Consider the following 27,285-nt stretch of genomic DNA (forward strand, 5'->3'; position numbering starts at 1 on the left):
GGGTGGATCTACGGGAAAAAGGGAAACGAAGTTTTAGGGGAAGACACCAAACAATCGATAGCAAACGGCAACAGGCATGGGGAGAGTTGGGGAGCTCACTTGTCACACCGAAAATCTCCGGGATGCAGAGGTAGATCTCAAGGTTGATCTCCATAGAAATCCAGGAAATGTGGCTTCACCAGCACCTGGCAGGCAGGCGGGTGATGGGTCCAGCTAAGGATACAGGAATGCGGATAAGCAGACCAAATCCAAAACATGGGTTTGCCGTAGTGCACGCCGCAGAGCTCAATCAACACATTAAAACTCAGGGAGGCGACAACATTCCGACACCAGGCGTCCGTCGCGCTGCTCCTTAAGAACGCGCTATCAAATGACGTCTGATGTACCGCTGGTGTGCCAGCATCCTGTGACACACCGCCCCAACTACCTGTGCTGAAAAAGGAAGCAAAACCCATGAAACCACACCAGAGAGACCCCACCAACTCCTAATAGCAGTACCTGTAATACCTACAGCATGTTCTAATCGCTCTAATAGGATATTATGGTCGACAGTATCGAACGCTGCACTGAGGTCTAGCAGGACAAGCACAGAGATGAGTCCACTGTCAGAGGCCATAAGAAGATCATTTGTAACCTTCACTAAAGCTGTTTCTGTGCTGCAGGCATGTGCAGGCAAGGATGTTTGATATAAAAGGAAGGTTGGAGATTGGCCTATAATTAGCTAAGACTGCTGGGTCTAGGGATGCTTTTTGAGTAAAGGTTTAACTACAGCCAGCTTGAAGGCCTGTGGTACATAGCTGATTATTAGAGATAGGTTGATCATATTTAAGATTGAAGCATTAAAATGGTAGAAGTTAACTCAGAAAGATCAATGGGAGAAAAAGACTAAATGAATATCAATGGTAATGAAAGTAGCTGTAGATAATGTTACATCTGTGAGATGATTATGAGTTATTTTTCTGTAATGGTTAAAATATCTATCTATCTATCTATCTATCTATCTATCTATCTATCTATCTATCTATCTATCTATCTATCTATCTATCTATCTATCTATCTATCTATCTATCTATCTATCTATCTATCTATCTATCTATCTCAATCAGAATTTAAAATGCAGCTGGCATGTTTGATCTCTCTCCTGTGTGGTTTACTCCACGTCTTCCATCGACTTACTATAAACAAGCAAGACTAAAAAAGGAGCAGTGAAGGCAAGAGGAGGAGAATAGGGCAGAGCAAAGCAGAATGAGAGAGGGAAGGTCTGTGTGAGTCTCCTACTCATGTGTAGCCCTGTCCAGGATTGCGCATTTGTCTGCTTTTGCGTTCATGTGCTTACGTCTCAATGGAGTGGAGTGGAGGCATCTTACAGTTTTTCTCAGTCGCTTTGGTGCGTTTCTCAGAACACCATTAACATTTGCACAGCAGTTAGTGCATTTCCCAAAACAATTAGTGCAAACTGCAAAACCTAGTGGATAGCCTGCAAAAGCACGTCACATGCACAGAATTGATTATCCACACCTCAAAAGCAAGTATCCATGTCAATGAAACTGTCAGTGCCATCAAAATGAAAAGTCTTGACACCATCTTTATGAACAAGATAGTCAAATGGCATTGTCATGTTTCCACTATGACAGTTTATAATTTCAGTGTTTCCCATTGCAAAAACAATTGGTGACACCTGAAAATGCTGACGACAGCACTATGGCCTACCTGTACAGCCATCTGAAATGTGCAGTAAAGTCACTGTAGATGTTATGGGAGTCTTGGGAGTAACTGAGACACTGAATACGTACGTTTCACATTTCCATTGTGTAGAAATGTTTGTAATCCTACAGAATTGTGCAAAAGAAAAATATGCTACAGTCACTTGTGCACTGTAGAATACATGTAAACATAAAATCACCCATTTGGTAGAGCTGTGCACTAATGTGAACAATAAACAGCACATGTAACAGTACAGTAAATCATTCTGGCACATCCAGACGTTCCTGTCTGTCTGGCCACATATTTTCATCTACATCACAACAGATGTTATCCCTCGCAATGCAGCGAGGAAAGTATCTCCTGGAGTGGCGAATCCATCCTCTGCAGGACCCTGCTGTGATGTCGTCACATGCTGCATCCATGGCTGCTAGCAGGGCCATTTGCTCATGTGGATTTCATTCTTCTTGAGTACTCTGTCAATTGTTGAAATTGAAACAGATTCAATATTGCCAAATACCGTGTAATTCTCTATGACAGCGCTTTGTATGTCTCTCAGCTTTATTGCATTGTTTGCAATGACCATTGCACAAATGGCTTCTTCTTGCTGTGGGGTAAAAAGGGGCCCTCTTCCGCCTCCGCGAGGTTGTCTTACAATCCTATGTGGTGCAGAGTGAACTTTTTGTGAAATTGCAAATACAGTACAGTAACATGTGATGTGTCTGAGATGGCACAGTACAGTACAGTGTATTACTGTTTGCATACCTGTTTTCCCTACGGAATGTTTGAATGATTGAACTGACAGTAGTTCTTCCAATATTGGGTTGCACCCTTCGACCAGCCTCCTCCATGGTGAGGCCGTGATTGACAACATGGTCCACAATTGTAGCCCTTATTTCATTAGGAATCCGCCTATATCTGCCTCTTCTCCCTCTTCCCCTTCCTCCCCACATCCTCACCCCTCTTCCACGGTGCTGACCTTCCATTTTGTGTCACAGAAGTGTAGAAATGGTACACACTAGCTCCTGCGCAGTTTATATATGCTTGCCAATTGGGGATTCACAGGATTCATCCATAATTGACAGTGAACAAGTTGTTTGTCATTGGTTACAACTAAACTTTCACACGCCTCCTCATGAGTGACAGCTGTAATTCACCTGAGATCAATTGTTCAATTTCGGAGACATTTCCAGGAACAATGATACAGAAAGGTATAGGATTTGCTTGACAGATGGCCAATATTTGGCATGTGATAACTAGTTCAACAATTTTGTGTGTGATGACTCAAGCAATGGATGTATGACTATTAGTTTTATTGGGAACGACTATTCAGCATCCATAGGTATGATTACTTTTGACTGACATGACATAAGCAAATGGAAATGTCAGAAAGCAGCAGGGAAATGTATGGAAGCAACTGATTCATGTCCAAAATCATTTGCAGTTTGTTCAGAGAGAGGAGAAATTGCTACTATGATGTGCACAAATGACTGAGTGTTGTGGAGGTTGAACTAATAGTTATGAGAATTTCAATTCTGATCTGAGAAACGCACCAAAGCGACTGAGAAAAACTGTAAGGACAGCGTCAAGGTTTATATGCGTGAAGCATGTAGCAATCAGCCTGCAGTGATCTCCAGGCTTGTGGGATGCAAGATAAGGAGAGAACGAGAGCTTGACGAGCGATGGAAGAAGAGCGGCATTGAAAAAAAAAGGGAAAAGATCCTGAGGAAATGCAGTCATAGAACGGACGGACAAGGAAATGCAAGAAAGAGAAAACAAAAGAGTACGAAGAAGGCACAGAGCAGCGGTAGGTATCAGCAGACGAGTAAGACCAATTTGAAAGCAAGAGTATTGTGATAACTATGAAGAAATGACACTGTGGGATGAACATTATTGGATTCTATACTGTACTGTACACATTTATATTGTGCTTTTACATAATACAAGACCTGCTGGGGAGCTCTGCTAAAGACATCCCAGTTCCTTAAATTAGCAGAAGAACTCACTGCATATTCAAGGTTCTTTATTTGTCACATGCATAGTTATACAAGTATAACACACAGTGAAATGTAGCCTGACACGCTCCTCGACATGTGCATATTCATGCTGTTTAAAGAAATACTTCAACGGCTTTCTAGATTTCTAGCCCTAGATGAGTTGGTCAGATGTGACCAGTCACAGTCAGTGTACAGCTGAGTAGGGATGTGTTTGGTCTTCTTCGTCTTTCAGCGGCCTCCATCTAGCCCTATCCCTACCATCCTCCATCACACCAAGCCTCTCACTATCCCTCCTCTGCACACATCCAAATCATTTCAACCCTGCCTCTCTGACTTTGTCCCTCTGATATACTCATTTCCAATCCTGACCAGCCTGGTCCTGCTCTGCTTCTGGTTTTTCGTCAGCACTACCATCTCCAAACCATACATCATAGCAGTTCTCCATACCAGCTTATAAACTTTTCCTTTCACTCTTTCTGCTGTCCTCCTGACACTCAGTCCGCACTGCCTGCTCTCTTCTTCACAGATTTTGTGCACTGTCTGTTGTTTTGGATAATAATGTCCAGGTATTTAAATGTATCTACTTTCAAACACTTGACTCATCCCTCTTCTCTTCAGTGCATACCTTCACCTCTCTAGGCTCTGTTCCATCTGCTCCATACTCTCCTTACAGATCACTGTAGTCCATGCCTGACCTCATGTGCCAACTTGTCCAACACTATCACAAATAATGAGGGGCTCTCAGAACATCTGTGATATAATCCCAGCTGCATCTTGAACCCATCTGTTACTTCCACCCTACAGCTCACCACTGTCTCGCTGTCCTTATCGATGCCCTCCACCACGCTCGCATACTTCTCTGACACTTTTGACTTCTTCATCCAGTACCACACTTCTTCTCTTGGCACCCTATGATATGGCTTCTCTAGATCCACAAAGACACAGATCAGCTCCATCTGACCTTCTCTAGATTGCATTGGTAGTGCTCTTTCTGGGCAAGTACAGCTTCATGCTCACTAATCATTACCACTCTTTTTATCCTAGCTTTAGCTTTTTCCCATAGCTGCATGGCTCATTAATCTCTCTGTAGTTACTACTGTTCCATAGATTACTCTTGTTCCTGAAAATCGCTACCAGCACATTTTTCTCCACTCCTCAGATGTTCTCTTACTTCTTGAAGATTGTGTTAAACATATTACAGTTTTTCTCGATTGGTTTGGCTCATTTCTTGAAACCGAGATGACATTCTCAAAACCACAAGGTCATTTGGCCAAACAGTCTTACTGTCATGGTCCGCGGCCCGGCGTCCGGGGTGCTGTTGGGATGCCCACGCCCACGGGCGTGGCTGCTAACCCCACACCTGCATCCCATCCCAGGCGATCACCAGGTGGACTATTTAATCCTGCCCTACCTGCTGCTCCACGCCAGTCCGTAGTCGCCTCTCAGCGATCACAACTCGGCGTTTTTGCGAGCCACCTGCCTGTCCACCTGTCCGCCTGAGATTCGGAAGCACTATCAGCCTCGCCGTCTCGACCCTTTTGGAGCCCCCCCCCCTCTGGTTCACTCAGCCCGGCTACCTCCATAAGACGTATACTCCACCTTCCCTCGTATGCTGCCTTTTTTCCGCACCCCAGTAATCTGTTTCTCTTTTTTGTTTTGCAGCTTCTCACAGCCCCGCTCTCGGCGTTCCCTGCGCAGTTCACCTCCCCAGTCCCTCGGTTTCTTCTGGTTCCATACGTTGTTTTTTCGGCTACCCTCACGGGACACCTTTAGTTATAATAAATTTGCTTTCTTTATTCCCTCCTACCCTGGTGTGTGTGTTCTGCTTCTGGGTCCAGCTTGCGCACGGAACTTCGGTTCATGACACTTACAGTTCTGCCCAACATTATAGCTCACTAGCAAAATCAAATATCTTTCCCCAAACTCTTCGTCCATGCTTCAAAAGCATATTCCTTTCCCATATAAAAGGTCAGTACAGTCAAAATAGCACAGATCCTTCTCAATTGCCTTGGCACATGTGCATTCATTTAGTGCTTTTGTCAAAATAACCTGGATGGTTTAGCACAACACCATGGATCCCCTGCAAAAGCTCATATCTCTCCCAAAAGAGTTTATCCATGTGTCAAAACTAAATATCCTTCCCATATAAATAGTCAATGCCCCCAAAATGCATTATACCTTTGGCATTGTTTAAGCACTGCAAGTCAAAATGCTTAGACGTTTTGTCACTGAGACACAGGTCTAGCAACAGAATACCACTATGAATAAAACTAAAAGACTTTACAGTAAAATCAGCCTCCAATAAACCACTCATACTCAAGGAAACTGTAAACATTTTTATTCGTACAAAGAAATGTTAACATTAGAGAACATACTGTGAAAAGAAAACATATACAGGATTCTGTAAATGTGAACAGTCATAAACACAAACAAAAAACAAACAAACTCTAGCCTACCATACTGTACATAAAGTTTCAGAACTATAGTACAGTAATATTTTCAGTGGTCGCCATTGTCACCCTCTCTTTCCTGGCCACCATCCTCATCCCCCTGGCCATCGACGCGCTGCTCTCTGTCAGGCCATAAATTCTCATCCACATCGCAACGGATATTTTCTCTTGCGATGCAGCGAGGGAAGAAACGGTGTGAATGTCTCAACCATCCCCTACATTGATCCCCTGTGATGTCCTCACATGCAGCAGGGCCCTCTGGTCTTGAGCCTGATGCTCATACACCCTCCACCTCCAAGCTGAAAAAAACTCCTCAATTGGATTTAGGAAAGGAGAGTAAGGTGGAAGAAACTCCATTAGCATCCGGGGATGGGTGGTGAACCAGGTTCTGATGCGTGGGCCGCGGTGGAAGTTCACATTATCCCACACAATGACATAATGTGGTAGCTGAGGTCCTTCTTCACCTCTCTCATTTTCTGGGATCAGATCAGTATAAAGGTGGTCCAAAAAATTGAGGAGCTTTTGTGTATTGTAGGGCCCTAAACTGGGAATGTGTGTGGCCACACCTCTTTCTGATATAGCGGCACACATTGTTATATTTGCTCCTCGCTGGCCTGGGACATCCACAGTGGCTCGGTGGCCAATGATGTTACGGCCACGCCTTCGACCTTTGGCCAGGTTGAAGCCAGCTTCATCAATGAACACTAGGATGTGAGGGGTTTCGTTGCCTTCTAATGCCATTATTCTCTACAATAGAATAGAAATAAATCTACACAGCAAATCACTGGAGTTAAATATTCTGGAGTTAGGCATAAAAGTGCGCAAGAGTTACATTCCGGGAGTTTATTTTTCACCTTATACTACAGTCAGTGTTGGGGAGTACTCTAAAGCGGTGTAATATTTAGGTGTTCATTCACTGGGTGCTAAGGAGTCTAATTCAACACATTGCTGGTGTTGTTTGTCTGTCGACCGTTACAGCGCCTGTGTTTCTTTCTTGGACTCCGACATGTAGGAGGTAAAAATACTTTATTTACTTTGGAATTTTCTGTGAGTGTAGTGATGTTATATATATATATATATATATTCAGTTACATGGATGCACAAGTAAAATATAAAGTTAACTAACTAGCACTACATGTGTTTTCTGTATGTTATGCTGATTTGGAGATAGCAGCTAGGCTAATGCTAGTCAAAAGTTAGCTAACTTACTTATCTTACTGTATTTTAAGATACACATTTCACGTTGTCAATGAAAACGTTTATTTCTATTTCTTAATTTTAACACCAACGTTTAATTTAACGTTAGCTAACTACAGTAATATTCTGTTTAGACTCATGGTAATGGCCGTATTTAACCAAAGAGAGGTGCAGCCTGCACTGATGAGATGTTGAGGTACCATTAACATCAGTTAGTTAGTCCTGCTGCACACTGAGACATGCACACAACCCTGTCTCCAGAACTGTAAAGACAAGGACACAGCAAACATGCAGTCACATTGTCTGCTAAACCAGCCTAGCTAAATAGATTTTAAGCAATATTTAGTGTGGACAGGCTAACTCAATGTAAGACAGTGTTCGTTGATTAAGTTATACACAGTTTACAGAGTTACCATAAACAACCTCTTCTTCTTGTGTTGTGTTTCATAGTAGTAAAGGTATTTTTTTCCGTAGGTGGCCAAGATGTTGATAAAAGTAAAACACAGAGAGACAAAGAAATATGCAAAATTGGAAGAAGTCAGCTTCACAGATTTTGTGAGAGCAGGTAAGTTATGGTTTGTACTAAGTCATTAAAGAAGAAATGATAATGTTGTTATTAACTAAGTGATGATTTTACTTCAGTGCAGCAGAAGTTTCTCATACCAGAAAATGCAGCACTGAAAGTCACGGATGAGCAGGGTATAGAGGTGGATGAGGATATCTTTCCTGAACTTGCAGCAGTCAAAGAGGTGTGTTTTGTCATCTATACAGCTGAAGGTAAGTAAATATATGCTCTGATAGATTTTGAAGGATTTGATTTGTACAGTTACTCTTAAATAAACATTTTTAATTTGTCTAATATCCTGTGGTAACAATCACAAAATGCTGTTTTCATGGCTCAACAGTAAGTTGGATTTATCACATGCATTTCAGACATCCTGGAAACACAATCATCCAAGAAGCTGCGTGACTGCTCAGACCTAACACACTATGTGACACTCACACCTTGTGGTATGTAAATTGTATATTACCATAATAAAATACAAAATAACCAACTGTTCTCCTGGGAGAAAGTATAATTTAATCAAACCGTGCAATTTACTGGCCCTGTGTGCATAAATGGTATCTTTGTTGTGTTGTGTTTTTGATTGTATATACCTTGTATTCTAATATTTTTATTTGTCACCCTCAGATTTGACTGTCCTGAAGCAACATGTGGAAGAGCCCTCCTCTCCAAGTCTAACAGATACATTGTCTGTCTCAACCACCAGCAGTCAGAGCAGTGACACAAGTGATGCCGGACTTCAAATGGTTCAGCCTCTATTGGACAGCATACATGAAAGAAATGTAGATACAGTACTTAATTGACTTATACTTGACTCTTTAGTTGCCATTACTTGAAAAAGCTTAAACACGAAGATAAAACAGATTAGAGAAAAATAACTTAATATAGTATTTCATGTAGTTTGCTCTGCAACTGTAGTGTGTAATAAGACTTGCTCTCTCTCTCTCGCTCTCTCTCTGTTTTTGTTATGCATGTTAACCATGAAACGTGTTTCCATGATCAGTGTCCTGCTTTTCAGGTAAATGAAACCATTTTTAAGAAGATACTGGTCCTAGAAAGGGAGAAAGTAGGACATTTCAAATGTTTTGATGCCCAAATGTCATATGGGTGTGATTCACAATTTTATGTTCTGTGAGAGAGTTGCATTACTTAATTTGTTGGCTTGATGGAGACTTTACAGAGTCTTCCTCACGTTAACACTGCATTACAAGAAGTGCTTATTCTGTAGTCATTTTTTTCCTTTAATTCTGTTTTTTTTTTCTTTTCGCCCAATGTTAGGCCTTTCTGACCTCAACTGTTTAGCTGCCAATAATGGTGGATATTATGCTATTACAGTACTGTTACACAGAATGTATGTTAATCCATGCAGCATTCATATTTGAATATGTTATTTTTGATAAATAAAATCCATACATTCATAATAATCACTATTGTGTTTTTGTAGTAATTTGCACCAAAAACCTAAAACTTTTTTCAATTGATGAGTAACACTACAAAAGAGTTAATATCAAACTTAACTCTAGTTATGAGTTAAATTTTACTCTATATGGTAGTAGAAATTTCACTCCGTGAGAGTTTAGTTTTAACTCCTATAAAGAGTTGAAAAATCAACTCCCGGAAAAGAGTTACTCTAACTCTGCACTAGAGTTCATTCGATGGTCACGCATGTACACTCAAATGTAGTTAATCTGAACTCCCTGAGAGTTTATTCCAAAGACCAGAATTTGCTGTGTAATCAGTCAAGTAGAGACAGATACTGCAGGGAGGATCTAAAGTACTGTAAAAACAGGGAGTGGAAAACTGAAGACAATTTCTAGGCAAAATGCTCTAGTCACACAAAGCTGGGTTCTGAAGGTAAAAAGGATAACGCAAAACAAAAAAACAGTGGTAACCATGTCTTACTGTAATAGTGTTACAATGATAGACAACAAGTAGTTGACTTACATGCACATACTGGTACCGCAGCCCTTTCACTCTGTCAGAGTTTCTCTCAAATGGTACCCTGTAAATCTGTTTCATGGTCATCTGATGTTTCTGCAGTACCCGGTCTATTGTGGAGATGCTGATAGAGTTTATATTTTGGAACATTACATTGTCTAGCAGGATTGCATTACGAATCTGTCTCAGTGTGATGGCAGTATTTGCAATGACCATGTTGCATATTTCTCGTTCTTGTTGTTCATTTAGAAGTTTTCTTCTGCCACCCACTTGAGGCTGTCGTCCAATCCTAGACATACAAGTCAAAGGTCAACACTGTGAATTTGTTACAAAATGAGTTACCAATGTAATTGTACTGCTGTTTTATGGTACTAAAAGTGTGATGCACTGCACAGTGACTGGAATACTATTCACAGTATTTTCTCCATTTTTTTTTCTTTGTCATTTTTATAGTATCATATAACATGACATGAAGATATTACAGTACTCTAGGCCTACACACACACCAACACTGAATAGTTCAATAGCATAGTTCTGTACCTGTTTTCCCTGCGAAAGGTTTGGATGATGGAGGAGACTGTAGACCGAGGCACATTAGGCTGCACTCGGCGACCTGCCTCTGCCATTGTGAGGCGATGGTTTATAACGTGGTCAATAAGGGTGGCCCGGATTTCATCTGGGACATCATGGTGCCTCCGTGCTCCTTGGCCTCTTCCCCCTATTCCTCCACGCATTCTCACTCCTCCTCTTCTTCTTCCTCCTCTTCCTCTTCTTCTTCCTCCTCTTCCTCGAGCAGGAAGTTGCTGTTGTACTTGGCGAGGTGCTTCCATGTTCACACTGCAAATGAAACTGGCCCCGGGCCAAGCTCTGTCTATATACTTTTGGCAGCAGTCATAATCATAGACAACACCTGTCAGGTATCTAAACAACCTGTTTGATTGGTCATCTGAGATGTGGGAAACTGCTCCTTCGTTAGTTCTAATTTCACCTGATTGATTGTCAAGTACTGTCATAACTTTATCAAATGTTCCAAGACATACTTTCATGGTATTATATCTTTGACTAATTTTGACAGTTGAACAGACAATTGTGCATATGATGACTTACACAATGAAACCATGCTGATATGTTTTGGAGTGAGTAACCATTTCACTGAAAAATCAACTAACCAGTTTAGATCGCCAAGATCTATTTATTTGGAAAATGTGCTAAATGTGGGCTCATTGTGCTAACTGTAGCTACTTGTACATAATCATTTGAAAAGAAGCACAAAGTCACTTGAGACATGTACTAAAGCATTAGCAATTTGATGAAACCAATGAAAAATGACATTCTGTTGTGAACAATTGCAAGGTGGTTTGGAGATTTGTCCATGTTATTTTGAGAAAGTCAACTCGGTTTCAAGAAATGGGCCAAACCAATCGAGAAAAACTGTAATAAAAAATGTCCACGATGATGCGGCTCATCTTTGGGGAAGATCAGTGCACCTACAGGATTGACTTGGAATCAGTGATGGTGTCATGCAGAGACAACAACTTCCTTCTTAATTCACCAAAGACATTGGAGCTCATCGTGGACTTCAGGAAGAAGGAAAGGTTACTCAGCCATTACTCGTTAACAGGAAGTGTATGGAGAAGGTTTCAGTTTCCTGGTTTTTGGGAGTCCACATCACGGCGGACTTGACCGGTGGTGTTAACACAGCTGAGGTGGTGAATAAGGCCCAGCAAAGACTTCATTTCCTGAGTGTGATAACAAAAACAAAAACCCCAACAACATCCACCTCAAACTGCTGGTATCCTGATATCGCTGCTCAATAGAAAGATTACTGACGCATCGTCTCTGTGTGTGGTTTTCCAGCTGCACAGCGGCACAAAGCACTTCAGCAGGTTATCAGAGTTGCCCAGAGAAAAGTCAGTTTGCCCTCTCTGGAGAAACTTCACAATACCCACTGTTTCAGGAAAGGCCCCAAATTTTGTGTGACCCATCACACACATATCAAGATCTTTTAAATTGCTGCCATCAGGCAGACAATACAGGACAATAAAATCAAGGGCAAATAGGCTAAAAAAAGAGTTTCTACCCCACAGCCATTCAAAGATTAAACGCAATTAAAGTATAATTTCTAATTATTATCAATGAGATTGATGCAATCTCCTGTATATTGGGGGCCACGATGGCTGGTTGAGGGTGTGTTCAGGCCAGATTAGTACTAAGACCGAGAAAATGTGATGAATAAACACTTACAGCTGGCAGTCACTATTGTAATGATAAAGTGAAATTTACACTTTGATCTGAGCAGCAAAGCTCTGCTAATATTTCCTGACTCATTTTTACAGGCTTCACACTCTGAATAAAAACACACACACTAAACAATATGTATTATGTATGTCTATGATTCTATTTTGACTTCTTTCAGTTGAATGATTGGGACAAAGAGAGATTGTTGCTTTAATTTCATTTTAAAGTTGCCTGGTGTAATTACTGGGATGCAGAAGTAAAAATTCAACCGCCACCACTGCAGTGTACTCACAAAGAAAGACCCAAACACCTTGCGTAATGGGAATTGCCTTTTACCAGAGGCTGATCTTCAGAATACAGCATATTTGTTCTGTTTGGTTTGTCTGCAAATGTGTATGTTTCTAATTAATGTTGTTGCTCTCTATGACATTAGACCAGTGAGCAGCTGAGGGTGAGGAGGTGTTTTCTGTTCAGCCCTGAGCCTCTGATGCTTTCCCAGACAGATTGTGTGACCAGACAGGCTCCTCTGGGAATCTCCTCGCTGAGCTACACGCTGTAGCAGCCGCCTTCATGAATAACAAGTAGCTATAAAACCAGACCCCCCTCCCAGTCTTACCCACATGCCTGAACATACCTGCACAATACACTAACATGTCTGCATGGGTTTACAAATATCCTGATACAGAAAGGCACAAGCTCATAGCTGCAATTGTACAAGCTCAGATGCTGTTATTACTTAGATTATTATTACCTAAATTATTATTATTACCTAAAGCAGACACACACAAAGAAGCGCCATTCTGAAAGCTGACAGATGGGGTTTGTGTGTACTGATTACAGTTAGGTCCGTGAGTATTTACACGATGACACAGTTTGTGTTATATTGCCTCCGTACACTACCACGGTAGAGTTTAAATCAAACAATCAAGAATTGCAGATTCTTACCTTTAATTCAAAGGGATGGCAAAAGTGTTTTTGTACATAGTCCCCATTTTCAGGTGATCAAAAGTAATTGGACATTTGACCGAAAAGCAGTTTCATGGTTGAGGATGGCTTAAGCAGATTAAAAAAAATCTGGGGTTGATTCAAATGTTGAACTTGTATTTGGAGGCTGTTTACTGGAACTCTCAATATGAGGTCCACATAGATGTCAGTGCAAGTGAAGAAGGCCATCACTAAAAAAAAGGCCAAATCAACAATGAATGTAACCACAAAGATGATGAAACACAGCTAACGTGTGGAATTCTGTCTGTGGTTAAGAAAATGACTTCAGAAGCCGTCATGAATGTAAACACAGAGGGTTTCACAACAAAGTGCAAACCGCTGGTTAAACTCAAGAATGGGAAGGGCAGATTAGGCTTTGCCAGAAAACAGAGCTTGCACAGTTCTGTAAAATATTTTTGGACAGATGAGACCAAGATGAATTTGGTACCAGGTGAACCAAAAAGACTGAAGAAAGAAAAGAACAGCTGATGATCTGTTATGGCATGCACGAGTGCCTATGGAGTCAGGTCACTAGTGCTTATTGACCATTACATGACAAAACACTTTTCTGCATAACAACAAGAAACAGACACTTTTTATTTGGCCCATTGGACTTTATGAAATGCTTCAATATTACTTACCCTGATGTACAGTAACCACCTAACCCTTTGCTTTCCAACGTTTATGCGATTAAAGGCATTGTTTATTTTAAAAAATCGTGCTTTCACTTTTAGGTTATTCAAAATGTATTTTGTATAATAACAGCTACAGACATGAAGACTGAACGTAAGGTGGAGGTCAAAGGGCGCGCACCTGCCGTTTTCATGCTCTGAAAAATATTTCCCTCGTGGTTGGCTAGAGCTCGCCACGAATCGACAGCAGACCAATCGGAGCACAGTAACTGAGTTTAAAATGCCACTTGCTTAACCAAATGGATGTGATTGGCTAGCCAAACGTGGCCAGCCAATTACAATTTCAGGTTCGTCGTAAACAGACTGCACTGGCCAATAGCATATGCGGAGGGAGGGTGTTTATTTTCCCTAATGACGACAGCACCTTTCTTGTGCCAGGAACTGAGCAGCGAAGCAGAGAAGGAAGGAGGAAATCTGATGGGAGGGAGCGACTACAGCAGGAATATTTAGGATACGCGCTTCGTCGTGTAGCTATGACTCCAAGGACACTGCAGTGAGGTGTTCCTGGTGTGTTGGCTAGCTGATGTACGACGAGATTAGCTAGCTGTTTCTGTTTACCGAAGTTTGGGCTGAAAAGTTCACGGCGGTGCGGGATCGGCGTTTAACATTATTATTGGCTCTGTTCTACTGCTGAAACAGACCTACAGATACAGAAGACATGGTGTCCTGGATGATTTCGAGATGCGTTGTGTAAGTACAGAGACCGCTCAAGGAGAACTTTCCTCGTTTTATGAGCAGCCGCTGTTTGCCTGGCCTGCTTGGCTAACCCGTTGTCGTGCTTAAGCTAAGTGGAGGCTCGAGTCATTTAAACTTGTACATTCGCTCTAAAACAACATCGCTTACGTCCATGCAGAGCTACAAAGTTGTTCTGTTTATGAAATCTAGTGCTGTGGGGACGCAAGGTATGTAATCTTGTCTGAAGCTAATGCTAACAGAGTCATAGCCATCCGTGGTGCTGGTGAGTCAGTCCTAAGGAACTGTGACTATTGTGAAGTGGAACTTTACAAGCCTTTACATGTTCCACTGTGAAGGAGTGTCAGGTACAGCTGTCAACCTGGAGATATAACTAACCAGCAATGCCCGGTTCAACCTGTTATCCACAATGTTGTCAAGACGCATGAAGAAGTGCGCTGCTATAAGTGGGGGACGGATTTGGTTACTGGATAGTTATTAAATATCCAATGGCATATCACTGGATATTACGTATGATTAAAGCAGGTGTTTAATGTGTTGGGAGCATGAGAGACATGTTGATCTGGTAAGGAAAACAGTAACTTGGGAGTCGACATAATTCCTTTCTTCCCGTCTGCTCCTCCCTGTGTCTGCTTACGTCCACAGGGTAATGGCGGATAGGAACACCAAAAGCCCTCTGGGGAGAGAATAAATGCTCCTCATTTTTAACTAGTACAGCCTGTTACTGTATAATGAACACAGTCATGGGCTGACGGTGCTGCACTTGGGCAGTTATGACGGTGCTGAAAGTACAGAAAGAAGGTGTGTTATTGTCTTAGACCAATAATTACATGCACACACATTCCTTCTAATTTTAGATTCATTTGAACAAAAGGAAAATTGTATAGCCAAGTGTACAAACCACATTCGCCTGTACAAATTGTAGCTAGAGTGATAATTTTCATTTTACTTGGACAATAACTTATCCCAATCCTGCTGAGAAAAAGCCTTTAAATCAGCATGCGGTCCATTACACATGCTCTTTTCCAGTTGCTGGTTTGAAATTCAGTGTAATTTTGTTTAGTCACACATTTATTACAGTCTGCTATATGCTTATGCATCGCCACAAAGAGACTGTTATCTCCTACACAGATAATGTGGTGAGTGTTACCATCTTTTTGCATCTCTCCACAATCTCATAGCTGGTGTATTTTATTATAGCTGAAATAAATAAGGTTGTGTCTACACATAACAGACAACTTGTTGTTAAAAAAGTTCTGTACTTAGACCCCATTTTTACTTTAACTTGCTAAAGAAACGCCAGCGGTAACAGTTTAACAGGCATCAAATTGTATTTTTGCTCCCACAAGATGATTCCAAAAAGCTGTTGGTGGAACATTCAGCATATCTAAAGTGGAGGACAACATCTCAGATGAACAATTGCTGAAAGTCATTAAATGAGAAGAAAGAGGACAGAAGTTTCAGACTCTCCTTTGCACGTTGTGTCAATCAGCTGCCACAGCAGCTCTGCCTCGACTCATTGATAACAGGTAGTCAGAAATGTGTATAGAAGGACTTTGTGTTGGTATCCTCAGATGCATGTTACCATTTTGGAATCAGCTTTGTGCCACAGCTTAAAATGTTTGCAGTTGCTAATGTTGTAGAAATGCTAAAGGTAACATAATGTATCTAATAGCGTTTAACACTACTGCCTCCTCCACAGTCAGCACCAGCATGTGACTGATTCACAACGACTTTTTAGTAAAAGAGCTTAAACAGTGTGGTACTGGTACTGACTATTACATGTTTGCTGTTGTGATGTCCCTACTTGTGAATATCCATTTTTATGGACATTGCTTACTTTTCACATCTATTTTCCTATCTGTTTTTTTCCTTATGCTTTTATTTGGCTCTAACTCATTTTCATATAGAGTTAATGTTATCTATATGTTAAAGCCATAAAGAACGGCACACAAGGATATAATACTGTGAAATAAGGCAACAGCACAGATGACGTGGCAAGCATGCAGTAACAGCAATCAGTCAAAGTCACTGCCACAGGCCCAGTTTGATTAAGGCAAACCCCAGGCTAGAGCTTTGGTTGGTTTAGCCCATTAGGCTGTGCAAGTGACCTATGTGTTTAGGCTAATGCAGGAAAACATCCCCTCTGTAAGCAGTGTCCTCATGGTCACCACCAAAAAAGGAAAGCAAGTCTTCAATTTGAGATCAAGGACTTCTGTCACTCTGCAAAGAGAACATGTAGGTATAACTAACGGTTTCTGTAGTGCACAGGGAAACCCTGGAAGTGTCACCGTAACATAGGGATAGAATCCAAGAGTTGACATTGTTCTATTTTAAGGTGATGAACTCAGCATGAGGAAAAGAGCAGCAGCACCTCATTCTTACGCGTTTCCTTTTCACTTCAGTGTATCTCCCTTTCAGCAGCTATTTCCCTCGTCTGATTGTGCCGCAGTAGAAAAATAAATCAAAGGCTGATTTTCAACCTGTTTCTAATTTTAGGCAGCACCCTCACAAGTCTGCAAGTTAATGTGCCAAATTTTTGTGCCTTTCTTCAAGTCTGTGTATTCAGCTTGTTTCATAGTTGCCGCGTCCTTTTAAGTTTAGCGACAAAGATGTTTGAGTAACCTGCTTCAGAGATAACGATAATATAACAAAGGAAGCAGTGATTAAAAGACACAGTGGGATTTCAGCATGCTCAGCTGTACAGGTCCAAAAAAGTTTTCCTTCAAAAGAAAGTTTTTGTTGTAGAAGCTCGCCTGTCTCTGCCCGTCTGAGACCCTCACGTTCACTTGTATTGAGGGGAACAAAGTCAATATTCATGCACCAGCTTCACTGTGCTAATGTGTGTGTATTATCCTAACCATAGCTCTCTAGCTAACCACCATGTGGCGCACCATTACATGCCAGCTAGCCAACTTCAGTAACCCTACAAATCAGGCCGCTGTGTGGTTGTGTCTTTATTTATATGCAGTGATAGCAGAGCTGTATGTTTTAGTTTTTCAGAACTCCCTCAGTCAGAAAACGTCCATCATCTTTAGATAGAAACTAGTGATCTAACTCTGTGCTAACTTGTAACGCTGTTAAACTTCTTAAATCCTGTTTTTCATGGATGCTTGTGTGTTCAGCTGGATTGTCACACCTTTTAGAGCAGCCACACTGATCATTTGGACGGTTTTTGACTCAGCAGTGTTTGAGTTTGGGAACTTAAGAGGAGTTTGGATCCAGAAACAGCCATTGACTGTGTTTTTAGTGGAAAAGTCATGTAATCAAGTTCTTATTCCTAAGGCTCAAACCAGATGGTGGGAGCTAAAATCTTGGATATCTCTGGGTCTCCCACTCCTCCTCTCTTCATTGTGTGTGTGTCTCCTGTGTGTTTTTCTTCTGTGTTGTTTTTTTTTTTTTTTTTTAAACACTGCTCTGTGTTTCTCTGTTCTTTCCTTCCACCTCCATCCATCTGGTTTTTGGTGGTGTACGATGTCAGGAAGCCAGGGAAACTGACCTGTCGCCCAGAGTCAAAACCCATCTGAAAGCATTATTTTCACAGCTGCATGCAGAGAGAGGAAGGGGTGGGGCTGTGCTGAAATGAAGCTAAGAGGAAATCAGAGGGAATATAAAGAAATGGACAGATGCTAGTTTTGGCATGATGACATTCAACATGTTTTCTGTGAGTATTTGTAGTTTTCTTTCTTATCCTCGTGCACAGGATACGTTTAAGATCACGAAAAATGTCAACGTGCTCTTGCTACCATAGTAACTATCTAAATGTTTCCTAATAGATTTTTTTAATATAAAAATATACGACACTCCTGTTGTTGTACTAAAGTGGTACTCACAGAGGTCAGACACCATGGCATCAGTAAAGATGAAACCTCTATGTAAAGTCTGTACCAGAAGCATGCCAAGGGTGTGACATACAAAACAAGGAGTCCAGCCTGGGAACGATAGACCTCCGTGTAGATGGGACACAGCTGAAAGTCTAAAGGAATCTCTTTGATCCTGAATGATTCAGTTTAAAATAAATATTAGTACATAAATCAGCACAGTCACATGACCCATAGTAATCTAATTAGGCCATGTGAAGCTCGATGACAGGAGGACATTTGATACTTTTTTCAAACTTCAGATTTGTCCTCAATTCGTCTTATGCCAGGTTCTGCTCTGGTGTTAGTTTGCACAGGTCTTTGGCTAAACAGAGTAAAGGACTGCACAGTAACTGTAGTTTAAGTGTAAATAATAATGTCTTGGTTAGCATGTTAGTTTTCTAAAACCAGAAGGGACCATATTTGGATGATGTGGTACAGTATTAAGTTGTTAGCAAGCTGTGAAACACAAACACATGTGCTAATTAGTGCTAACACTAGACTTTCATTCACGAAGACTGAGGCTCTGTTTCATACAGAAGCTATTTTAAAATGCCTTTAAAAATACTGAAGAAGGTGCAAACACAGTGGAGAGGTCCAGTTCAAGCCTCAAACAGGACGATTGGCTAAAGTTCCCAAGTCAGGAGCCGTGTCAGATCAAAGTGGCTGCACTCCAGCGTCATAAGTAAATTCACCCACTTTACAGTAACTGTCGATAGAGGAACAGAACATTACTTTTACTAGGTAACGTATCAAAGTTGATAGCTATGGGGATGGAGGCCAGATTCACTGGCCGGTTTGCTGTTGCAGCACGTACGGTAGCTGCTTCTTCACAGTTTCTTGTTTTGCACATCACCAACCAGAACCTGCACCAGGTGAAGAAACGACTGGTGCGACTGCGCTGAGCTCAGTGTAGTTGTAGAGCAGAACAAAGACTACTGTGGCTGCTGCAGTCTGAAAGGGTGAAGTAGCAGTGACTCTGCAGAATGAGAAACTGCCCGAAGAATTGGCTGAGTATATTACTCAGTTATTTTTTTATAAATAGTTTGCAGAGAATTACAGAAAAGACAGATTAAAATGCGTTAATTTAATAATGTAAGACAGTGTGCTGAGAAACAAGCTGCAAGTGCATTAAGAAGGATTCACTCACCCTTCCAAGTCATCAAATTCAGCTGTTTCATCGCCCTTATTGTGACAGGTGTATAAATCAAGCACCTAACCATGCAGACTGCTTCTACAAACATGATGGATGCCACCTGTGCAACAAGTACAGCTGTGAAGTTGCCTTACTGCTAAATATTCCACAGTTGGTGGTATTGTAAGTGGAAGCAACTGGGAAATGACAGCAACTCAGTCACAAAGTGGGGTCAGCTGATGTGGAGACACAGCGTGTGCAGAGTTGCCAAGCATCAGTCACTCAGAACAGTGCTTCATGGAGTGGCTTTCCATAGCTCAACAGCTGCATCCACAGTGTTACGTGTCGTGACTGGACTCGAGAGCAGTAGAGATGTTCTCTGCAGTGACGTCTTCTGTCAGGCCAACAGATGAGTCTGGGTTTGACAGTTGCCAAAAGAAGGTTAGCGGTCTGACAGCACTGTGCCAAATGTGAAGTTTGTTGGAAGGTGGATTATGGTGTGGCGTTGTTTATCAGAAGTTGTGGCGCAATCCAATATAACCTCTCTGAGATGAGCCAGGAATTCTCGGGATCAGTGCCTGAACACACAAATGTGCTTCTTGAAGAATGGTCAGAAATGTCCAATAACACTCCTAAACCTCGTGGAAAGCCTTCCCAGAAGAGTTTGAAGTTGATATAGCTGCAAAGGGTGGGCCAGCATGTATTTATAGACAGACATGCAGTACAGTGTATGTGCATGACCTGTCCAGAAAATCTCTGGGAACTATTTTCCCTCCAGTTCTTAAAAAAAGTTTGAAATAAAGCTTTATTGCTCTTGATCTTGGAATGGGCATTGATTGGCTGCTGATGTTTTGATTTTGTGTGGCTTAAATATTTTTATAATAAAATGTATGAAATAGCTCAGGTGACTCCTGCTGAGACAAATCCACTCTTGAGGTTTGATTTTCCTGCCTGTGATTGTCCTACTTTCCTGGAGGAACCTTCCACACCCGCCTTCACTTTCCTGCATAACATACCGTCCTTTAAGTTTAACAGCGTTCACCACCAATATGGGTACTCATGGATTTGTTACCAAGTAATATCTTTGCCATCATATGAAACTGAAAAGCCGAATCCTACGTGACAGCAGATGTGGAAGACTCACTTTACATCTTCGGCCACATACAGCTCTTTGATTTTAAGTGGGCTGGACTTTCATTGGGAAAGTAAATTCCCAATGAACTAAAAACATTTAACTGCACATTTAATCTCTGAGTAAGAGTGTGTGTGACGAGTCGTCTAATCGTTGCTGCTGTCAGGAGTCGGTACAAGGCGTGGCTGTAGCTGCGGCGGTAGAGCAGGTCACCTACTAATCAGAAGGTTGGTGTTTGGTCCCCGTCTGCTCCAGTGCATGGCAAGTATCCTTGGCTAAGATACTAACCCCAAGGTGTCTCTGCTCCACCGTCAGATTATAGAACATATCTTACATGCAGGAAGAGTGCTTGTGTGACTGGGTGAATGAGGCAGGTTGTGTAAAGCATGTGCTCAGAGTAGAAAAGCGCTATATAAGAACCAGTCCATTTACTAGTCATTTAATTGAATTATTTTCGTATAGCATCAATAGCTGTAGTGGAGATTTTTATCAGTGGGACAGGCTGTAAAATGTGTGAAAATACAGTTAAAAGAAGAAGAAATCAGTGGGCCTGACTGCAGTGTTTTCTGGGCTGATTCTGAATCTTGGACCTTATGTTTGACACCCTTGGTATGGCGAGACCAGGACGTCCTTGCAGGCTCTTGTCCCTGTGTGTCTGGGTAGTCCAGGGTCTGATCTTGGCAGCTTTCCTGTCTGCTTTAAACGCTCACACAAAACCCATTCAGCACCAGAACAGAGAAACAGGATTCAGGTACAGAGTTTTGTTTTCCGTCGGTGGCTCGGCTGTGTGCTTCTCTGCCCTTTATCGAACAAAAAGCACATTTTTGAACCTGCACTGACATGACGCAGAGACGTGACGAGCGTGTGAAGTCTTGGTTACCTCGATGTTTCTATAGCGACAGCTGGAATATAAACAGCTCTGTTTGTTGGCAGCTCGCTGGTTACTGAGGGGACTGTGGTCCGAGGCGGTGTGTCTGTGTACGATACTGTATCCGTGAAGTCTGTGGTTAGAGATTTTTATGGAATTTTTATAGTGCAAAAATGATTTAAAGGCTTCCATGTTTCCTAAAAGTCTGAAAGTTGTTCATAACTAATCAGTAAATAAGCCGATTATTTACAGCCACGGGGCAGTAAATACTCAAAGGATCCGTTCTTGGTTGCTGAGCTCTTGGTAAAATCCTCAACATGTAGCAGAAGGGTTAAATCAGCTCCTTTATTCTTACACCATCATGAGATTATCTGATATTTTTGTCTTTATAAATGTCGAAACATTTTGCAAACATGAAAGTATTTATGTTGTATCCCATCACTGCTGTTGATGTAAGTGATCAGAGTGATCGGGCACTGGAAGGCGGAGTCTTGTTTTTCTTTTAATCTGATCCAATACTGGATGATTAGAATGATCGATGTCTCCGGCCTGTTCTCGCTTCCTTGTGAGGCGTGTTCGGTATTATGAACATCAGTTCCTGTTCCAGCTGCTCGTGAGAGGAGGCTGTGTGCCTGTCTGTGGCTGCAGCGCTGTATCGTGTTGGGTGCTAACTGGAGAAGTTGAAGATGGCACTGATATGGATGATGGTATTTCTCTGGATCCAGGCTACACTTGGGTACGAGAGATTCTGTTTAGTCCAAATCTGTGTTTAGCAGATACCATTTAATCTGCTTTGGCTGTTTCCTCTGTACAGAGTTTCTCACAGGCTTCTTATCATTTGGTTTTCTCTGGTGTTTGCAGTGCTGTTGTGAGACTGGTCAGGTGTATTTGAGTGGAGGCACAAACAGACTACAGCATTAAGATCAGGATTATTTGATTTGGATGGAGAGGATCGTCCCACGCTTATGCGAGCATGTCTGGACTCGCTGTAGCCGCTGCTGTTGTCATGGTAGCTAGCGGCAGTCCGGTAAAACTCATGAAGCCCGTCTTTCTAACGTGTGTGTTTTAATCGTTTCCCGTGAACATCCGCAGAATTAAAGCACTGAAATCTTTATGATGTTAACATGAATCATTCTCACAGTTAGCACAAATTGAAGACCACAAAAATGTTGGGACTTTCTGCAAGACAGGGAGCAGGTCCATGACCACTCCCAGTCAGCTGCAGTCTTCAAAGCAACTTTAATGCGTTCAGACGACAGCAGTAAGACACGGCGAGTCTATCATTCGTCTGGTTTTTGTTTGATATGGGGCTAGTTTGGCAATTACATCGATTCTGTTTGTTATAATACAGCGATTAACCATTAAAATGAACAAAATCACAATTCTGTTTCCATCTACATGTATAGAAAATACAACTACACAAATGTAGTTGCTTCCATTCTAGGGCTGAACGATTATGGAAAATAATCTAATTGCGATTTTTTGCCCCAATATTGCGATTGCGATGCGATATGCGATTATTTTTTAAGGTCTTTGTCTTCTGTATTATTAAACAAAGACAAGCAATACATCATATAGTATGGCCAATACTATATTACATTAATTTTAAACTGTTCTTTCCTGGAAGACAGACCTCTGTTATGATGACATGAGGTGATGCATGAATTGATGACTGACATTTTTATTTAACTTCTTCAATCACAACAGTATATTTGAACATACACAATAGTTTATTTTTAGCTTACAAACATCTGAGCATAAAGTGCTGACAAGGAACCCTGGTGTAAACATTAAAATGAAAGTCAGTACAATGTGCAGATTGCAGAAATATACATAAACAAAATCAGTGGCTTTACCACACTCAGTTTTTCGACATCTGTGAACTACTAGACAGTCATTCAATTAAAAAATAATATTAAATAAATAAAACTAATAAATAAAAAATACACACATCTTACTGATCTCTGCAGTCAGTAACATTACACATAAAGTGCAAACATAATAGCAATTGTATAAACACACACACAAACACGCCTTTAAAGTTTAAAGGCGTGAAATTGGACGGTCTAGTTCTGATTAGCTAATCAGAACTAGCCTTCTGATTCGCTAATCAGAAGGCTAGTTCTGATTAGCTAATCAGAACTAGCCTTCTGATTCGCTAATCAGAAGGCTAGTTCTGATTAGCTAATCAGAAGGCTAGTTCTGATTAGCGTCACCGCTGTCTCGGTGGAGTTTAATAAACTCGGCCGTCTGCTTCTTGCTATCTAAAATATAACCAGACACTGGCGTAAATTCTCGACTGTCTCATACTTCTGTTTAATAAGTTTTCTGTTTGACGTTTAGTCAGCTGTGTGAAAACCAAGGAGGAACCCACCCGGGGGATTAATAAAGTTTTATTTTATCTAATCTAATAACTTTAATCTCAGCCAAACCGATTTACTCACGAACAAACAAAACACTGAAAAAAGCCCAACAATAACATTTTTAGGTTGTCTAAGTGACTTATATATTACGTTTAACCCGAGCAGCGAAACTCCGCGGTGATCTGAAAATGATGTGCCGGGAGTTGTGCCGTTCTCGGCCGCATCAGTAACCCTCGAGCTCCCGGCTAGCTGTCGAGCTGGTGGGTAGCAGACGCCTCTGAAAACGTCGAAGCACTTTTGCAAATATGGGATATCTTGATAAACCGAGCAGATATTTGATGTTTACACAACTACTTTCTCGCCTGAAAATATGTTAAAAGTTTATTTTGTGACCCAGAAAGATTAGTATGAGTAATTTTAAAACTTAGTAGCGGCCGCCATTGCTGGAAACTGGAGTTTGGCTGGGCCGCGCTATGAATTCTGGGATATGGTAGTAATTTGGACAGCCTTATAATCGCAGTATAACCGCAGCCTTTGCGGTTAGAAAATTGCACTTGATCATGTCGCGATATTATCGCAAATGCGATAATATCGTTCAGCCCTATTCCATTCAGAGTCTAGCCAGAACCTTCAGACTTACAACAGAAATGCCCCCACAAAGAGCCATGCAGTTGCTACAAAATGTCTACATAATGTCAGCAAATTCACTTTTATAAAAGAACAAAAAGAGCGCGACTAGTTTAGTCTCCTCTTCCAGAGAGGCGCTCGCAGGTACTGGGACAGCCAGATTGCAGTAGTTTGCTGATTGCAATTGGACAGACATTATTTGCAAACCTTTGCCAATCTGTGTGAGAGTGATTGCAATCAGACAGCTATGTTCCAGCTGTGTACCTAAACCTTGCTTTGTGATCAAAAGTGGTGAGACTGTTGCATCCTGGTCCATGCTCGACCTCTCAGCCACTACATAAGTTAGTTATTTATTCATTTTTGTGAAAAATCCCCAAGAACAACCAAACAGTCCAGTAAAACTAGACAAGGTAAGCAGGGTAAAACAAGGTAACCCACAACATTGCTGATGGCTACTAGCTAACTAGCTAAAAGAGTAAAAGTTCTTTACTGGTTTTATTCTGTCCTATCGACGAGTCAGACAGCTTTAAGAAAAGACTGGTGACAATTTCCACACTTTTTACGTTAAATGTGACGTACAAAAACTGCAATGATACTAAAGCACTTATTTTGTGCTGTAGCCATGCTGTGCTTCTCCTGTCTGTCAGTGTTTCCTGTAATCTGTGCAGCTGAGTAATGTTGATGGCAGCTGACAAACTGAATGCCGCCCAAGAAGCTGTGTGTTCTTATGTGGTGCACAGTCAGGGTATATCTAGCTTGTGCATACTGGAGAGACCTGCACACTGTGCTGTAGACAGAGTAACCTCAGTGCAAGAGGAGCTTAAGGAAGAGGGATTGGAGGAAAGGAGTGTCCCACTTTAAATTTATCGAGTCGCTTATCTTGCATTGTGAGTCACTCCTTCACAGGCTTCTACCATGAACAGTATATGGTGTTTACCTAGTGTGGGTGTGTAGATGTTCATTGTTTTGCTGTGTGTAACGAGAGCTCTCCTAACGTCATCTGAAACGCTTGATCCTTTATTGCTCGTTGTGCAGTTTCTCTTTCGTTCAGGTGAAATTCAGTATATAATTAAAAAAACGAGGCCTGCACAGTCAAAAGCACCTCAGCTTCAGAAACCCAGCTTCACATTCTTCATATGATTTTCTCTGCTTGAATCTTAGCACACAGTCCTGAGTGAACAGTGCAGTATTTTGGGGTAGTGTTGAAAACTGCATAGAAACCAAACTGTTGCATTATATGACAGAGGAAAGTGGGATATAAATGAGTCCCCACATTGTTCAGATGCAAGAAATGATGGTTTTTAACAATAAAAACGCAGTTTTGGACGTTTGCCTTAGCTTGCATGGTGGCACTGCAGGCTTTCAGCAGTGTATGCATTGGTACAAACAAACCAACATAAAAATAATTTCTTGTATACATGTGAAACAGAATGTATAAACCTGCAGCACTGGTTCACCACTCAGTATCTACTGTATCATATACACCATGTACGGGCCCGTCTTCGCTATGTATGCCTGCTGATCAGCGTGTTGAAATAGGGTGTGGGTTTAAAGGCAAAGCTGTGTTTCCACATACCAGCGATGTTACAGTGCAGAGAACTTTCCTGTTAAACTTTACTAGAGAAACTGTATTTGTGTTGATTAAATTTGAGAGAAGTTGTCATGTGTTCTGTCTCCATGCAGGCTGCTGTTTGGGACTCTGTATCCTGCGTACTACTCTTACAAAGCTGTCAAGACCAAAAATGTTAAGGAATATGTAAGTTCAGAAATATTACTTTTTATTTACTTCTCTTCTCCTGCATGACTTCATCTCACACACAGACACACTGTGGGGGGGTGAGGGGGGGTCTAAGTTATTAACATTTGTTAATGTTGTTTTTAAACATTAGAAAACATTTCATTTCAACAACTTCGACAAATTAGGAGGTAACGTGGGCCAAAATGATCTGGAGCATGATTATAGCTTTTTCACTTAATGAGTAATTATACCAGCAGGCATGCAAATGAATAATATCATCAAGTGACGTCATTTTGTATGTGAATGCGTCCAGCATGGTCCTGCTGACACAGCCGTCGTGCTTCATGTGCTTCATGTGCTGTCTGCATATGTCAGTGAAACTGAACATATGATGTTGTAAGTTTAAAATATATATCTTCATCATTATGTACCTTTTTCAAAATAACCTGAATGGTGATATTAACTCAGAGATGATATGTGCAGTACAGTAATAGACCATGTTGGACTAATGCAGAGCAGGCTGTGTATCCACTGTTAGTGACATTGACTGCACAGCCCCTTTTCCATCAGTACCTACTGGGATCGACTCGGTATGGTGTGCCACAGTTTTCCATTAGGTCATAGTACCTGGTACCAGGTGTGGGGTTTTTTTTTTTTAAATAAAGTACCTGCTTGCCCCGGGGTTCCAGGCGATCCAAGCAGGCACTAAAATGTGAGGTCATCAGACTACATGCCACTGATTGGCTGGTCAGTAGCGTCACTCGGTGAGTCACGGACAGTGTCTCCTTCATGAAAATTAAAATGGCCATTTTTGAAACTCTGCATTGAATGAAATGGCAAAAACCCCCAACAAAAACAAGGCCATGATCTTTGAGAGTGACGAAACGCCACGGGCCAAACACCAGGTATTGTGTCGACGTCCAACTTTGTTGTAGCGTTCGTGTCGCATATTAATTACATTGCAGGATGCTCGGGCGTGTTGCTATGACAACAACCTCGTTAGGTAGTACTGGATTGGGCGACCAGTCAATCCGTGGGGAGTTGATCCGAGGAGGTACTGATGGAAAAAGGAGCTCGTGTCACATTTTTCTACATTCAGGCTGCTGA

At 41.5% G+C, this 27,285-nt stretch overlaps 2 protein-coding genes across 5 annotated transcripts in view; both read left to right on the forward strand.

Annotated features, from left to right (window-relative positions):
* Positions 1–6,769: 6,769 nt before the first annotated feature.
* On the forward strand, positions 6,770–8,972 carry LOC308390860 (uncharacterized protein). 3 transcript variants are annotated; one of them, XM_080873190.1, is made up of 6 exons: positions 6,770–7,163; positions 7,480–7,541; positions 7,820–7,910; positions 7,988–8,122; positions 8,279–8,356; positions 8,538–8,972. In XM_080873190.1, the coding sequence occupies exons 3-6, from the start codon at positions 7,829–7,831 to the stop codon at positions 8,711–8,713; spliced, it is 471 nt and encodes a 156-aa protein (XP_080729316.1). In that variant the 5' UTR covers positions 6,770–7,163; positions 7,480–7,541; positions 7,820–7,828; the 3' UTR covers positions 8,714–8,972. The 3 variants fall into 3 exon arrangements, with proteins under 3 accessions (XP_080729316.1, XP_080729314.1, XP_080729315.1); XM_080873188.1 differs by lacking the exon at positions 7,480–7,541 and having other exon boundaries at positions 6,771–7,163; XM_080873189.1 differs by lacking the exons at positions 6,770–7,163; positions 7,480–7,541 and adding an exon at positions 7,561–7,711.
* Positions 8,973–14,128: 5,156 nt separating this feature from the next.
* The window catches only part of reep3b (receptor accessory protein 3b), a 34,480-nt gene continuing 21,323 nt past the window's right edge, over positions 14,129–27,285 (forward strand). The window contains exons 1-2 of one of the 2 annotated variants that reach the window (XM_080872614.1): positions 14,130–14,452; positions 26,124–26,196. In XM_080872614.1, coding sequence (XP_080728740.1) covers positions 14,421–14,452; positions 26,124–26,196 — 105 coding nt within the window. In that variant the 5' untranslated portion in view covers positions 14,130–14,420. Of the gene's footprint in view, positions 14,453–26,123; positions 26,197–27,285 lie in introns of both variants that reach the window. The other variant, XM_080872615.1, reaches the window with a different exon arrangement.

Source organism: Rhamphochromis sp. 'chilingali', assembly GCF_963969265.1.
Source record: "Rhamphochromis sp. 'chilingali' genome assembly, chromosome: 22".
Classification (NCBI taxonomy): Eukaryota; Metazoa; Chordata; class Actinopteri; order Cichliformes; family Cichlidae; genus Rhamphochromis; species Rhamphochromis sp. 'chilingali'.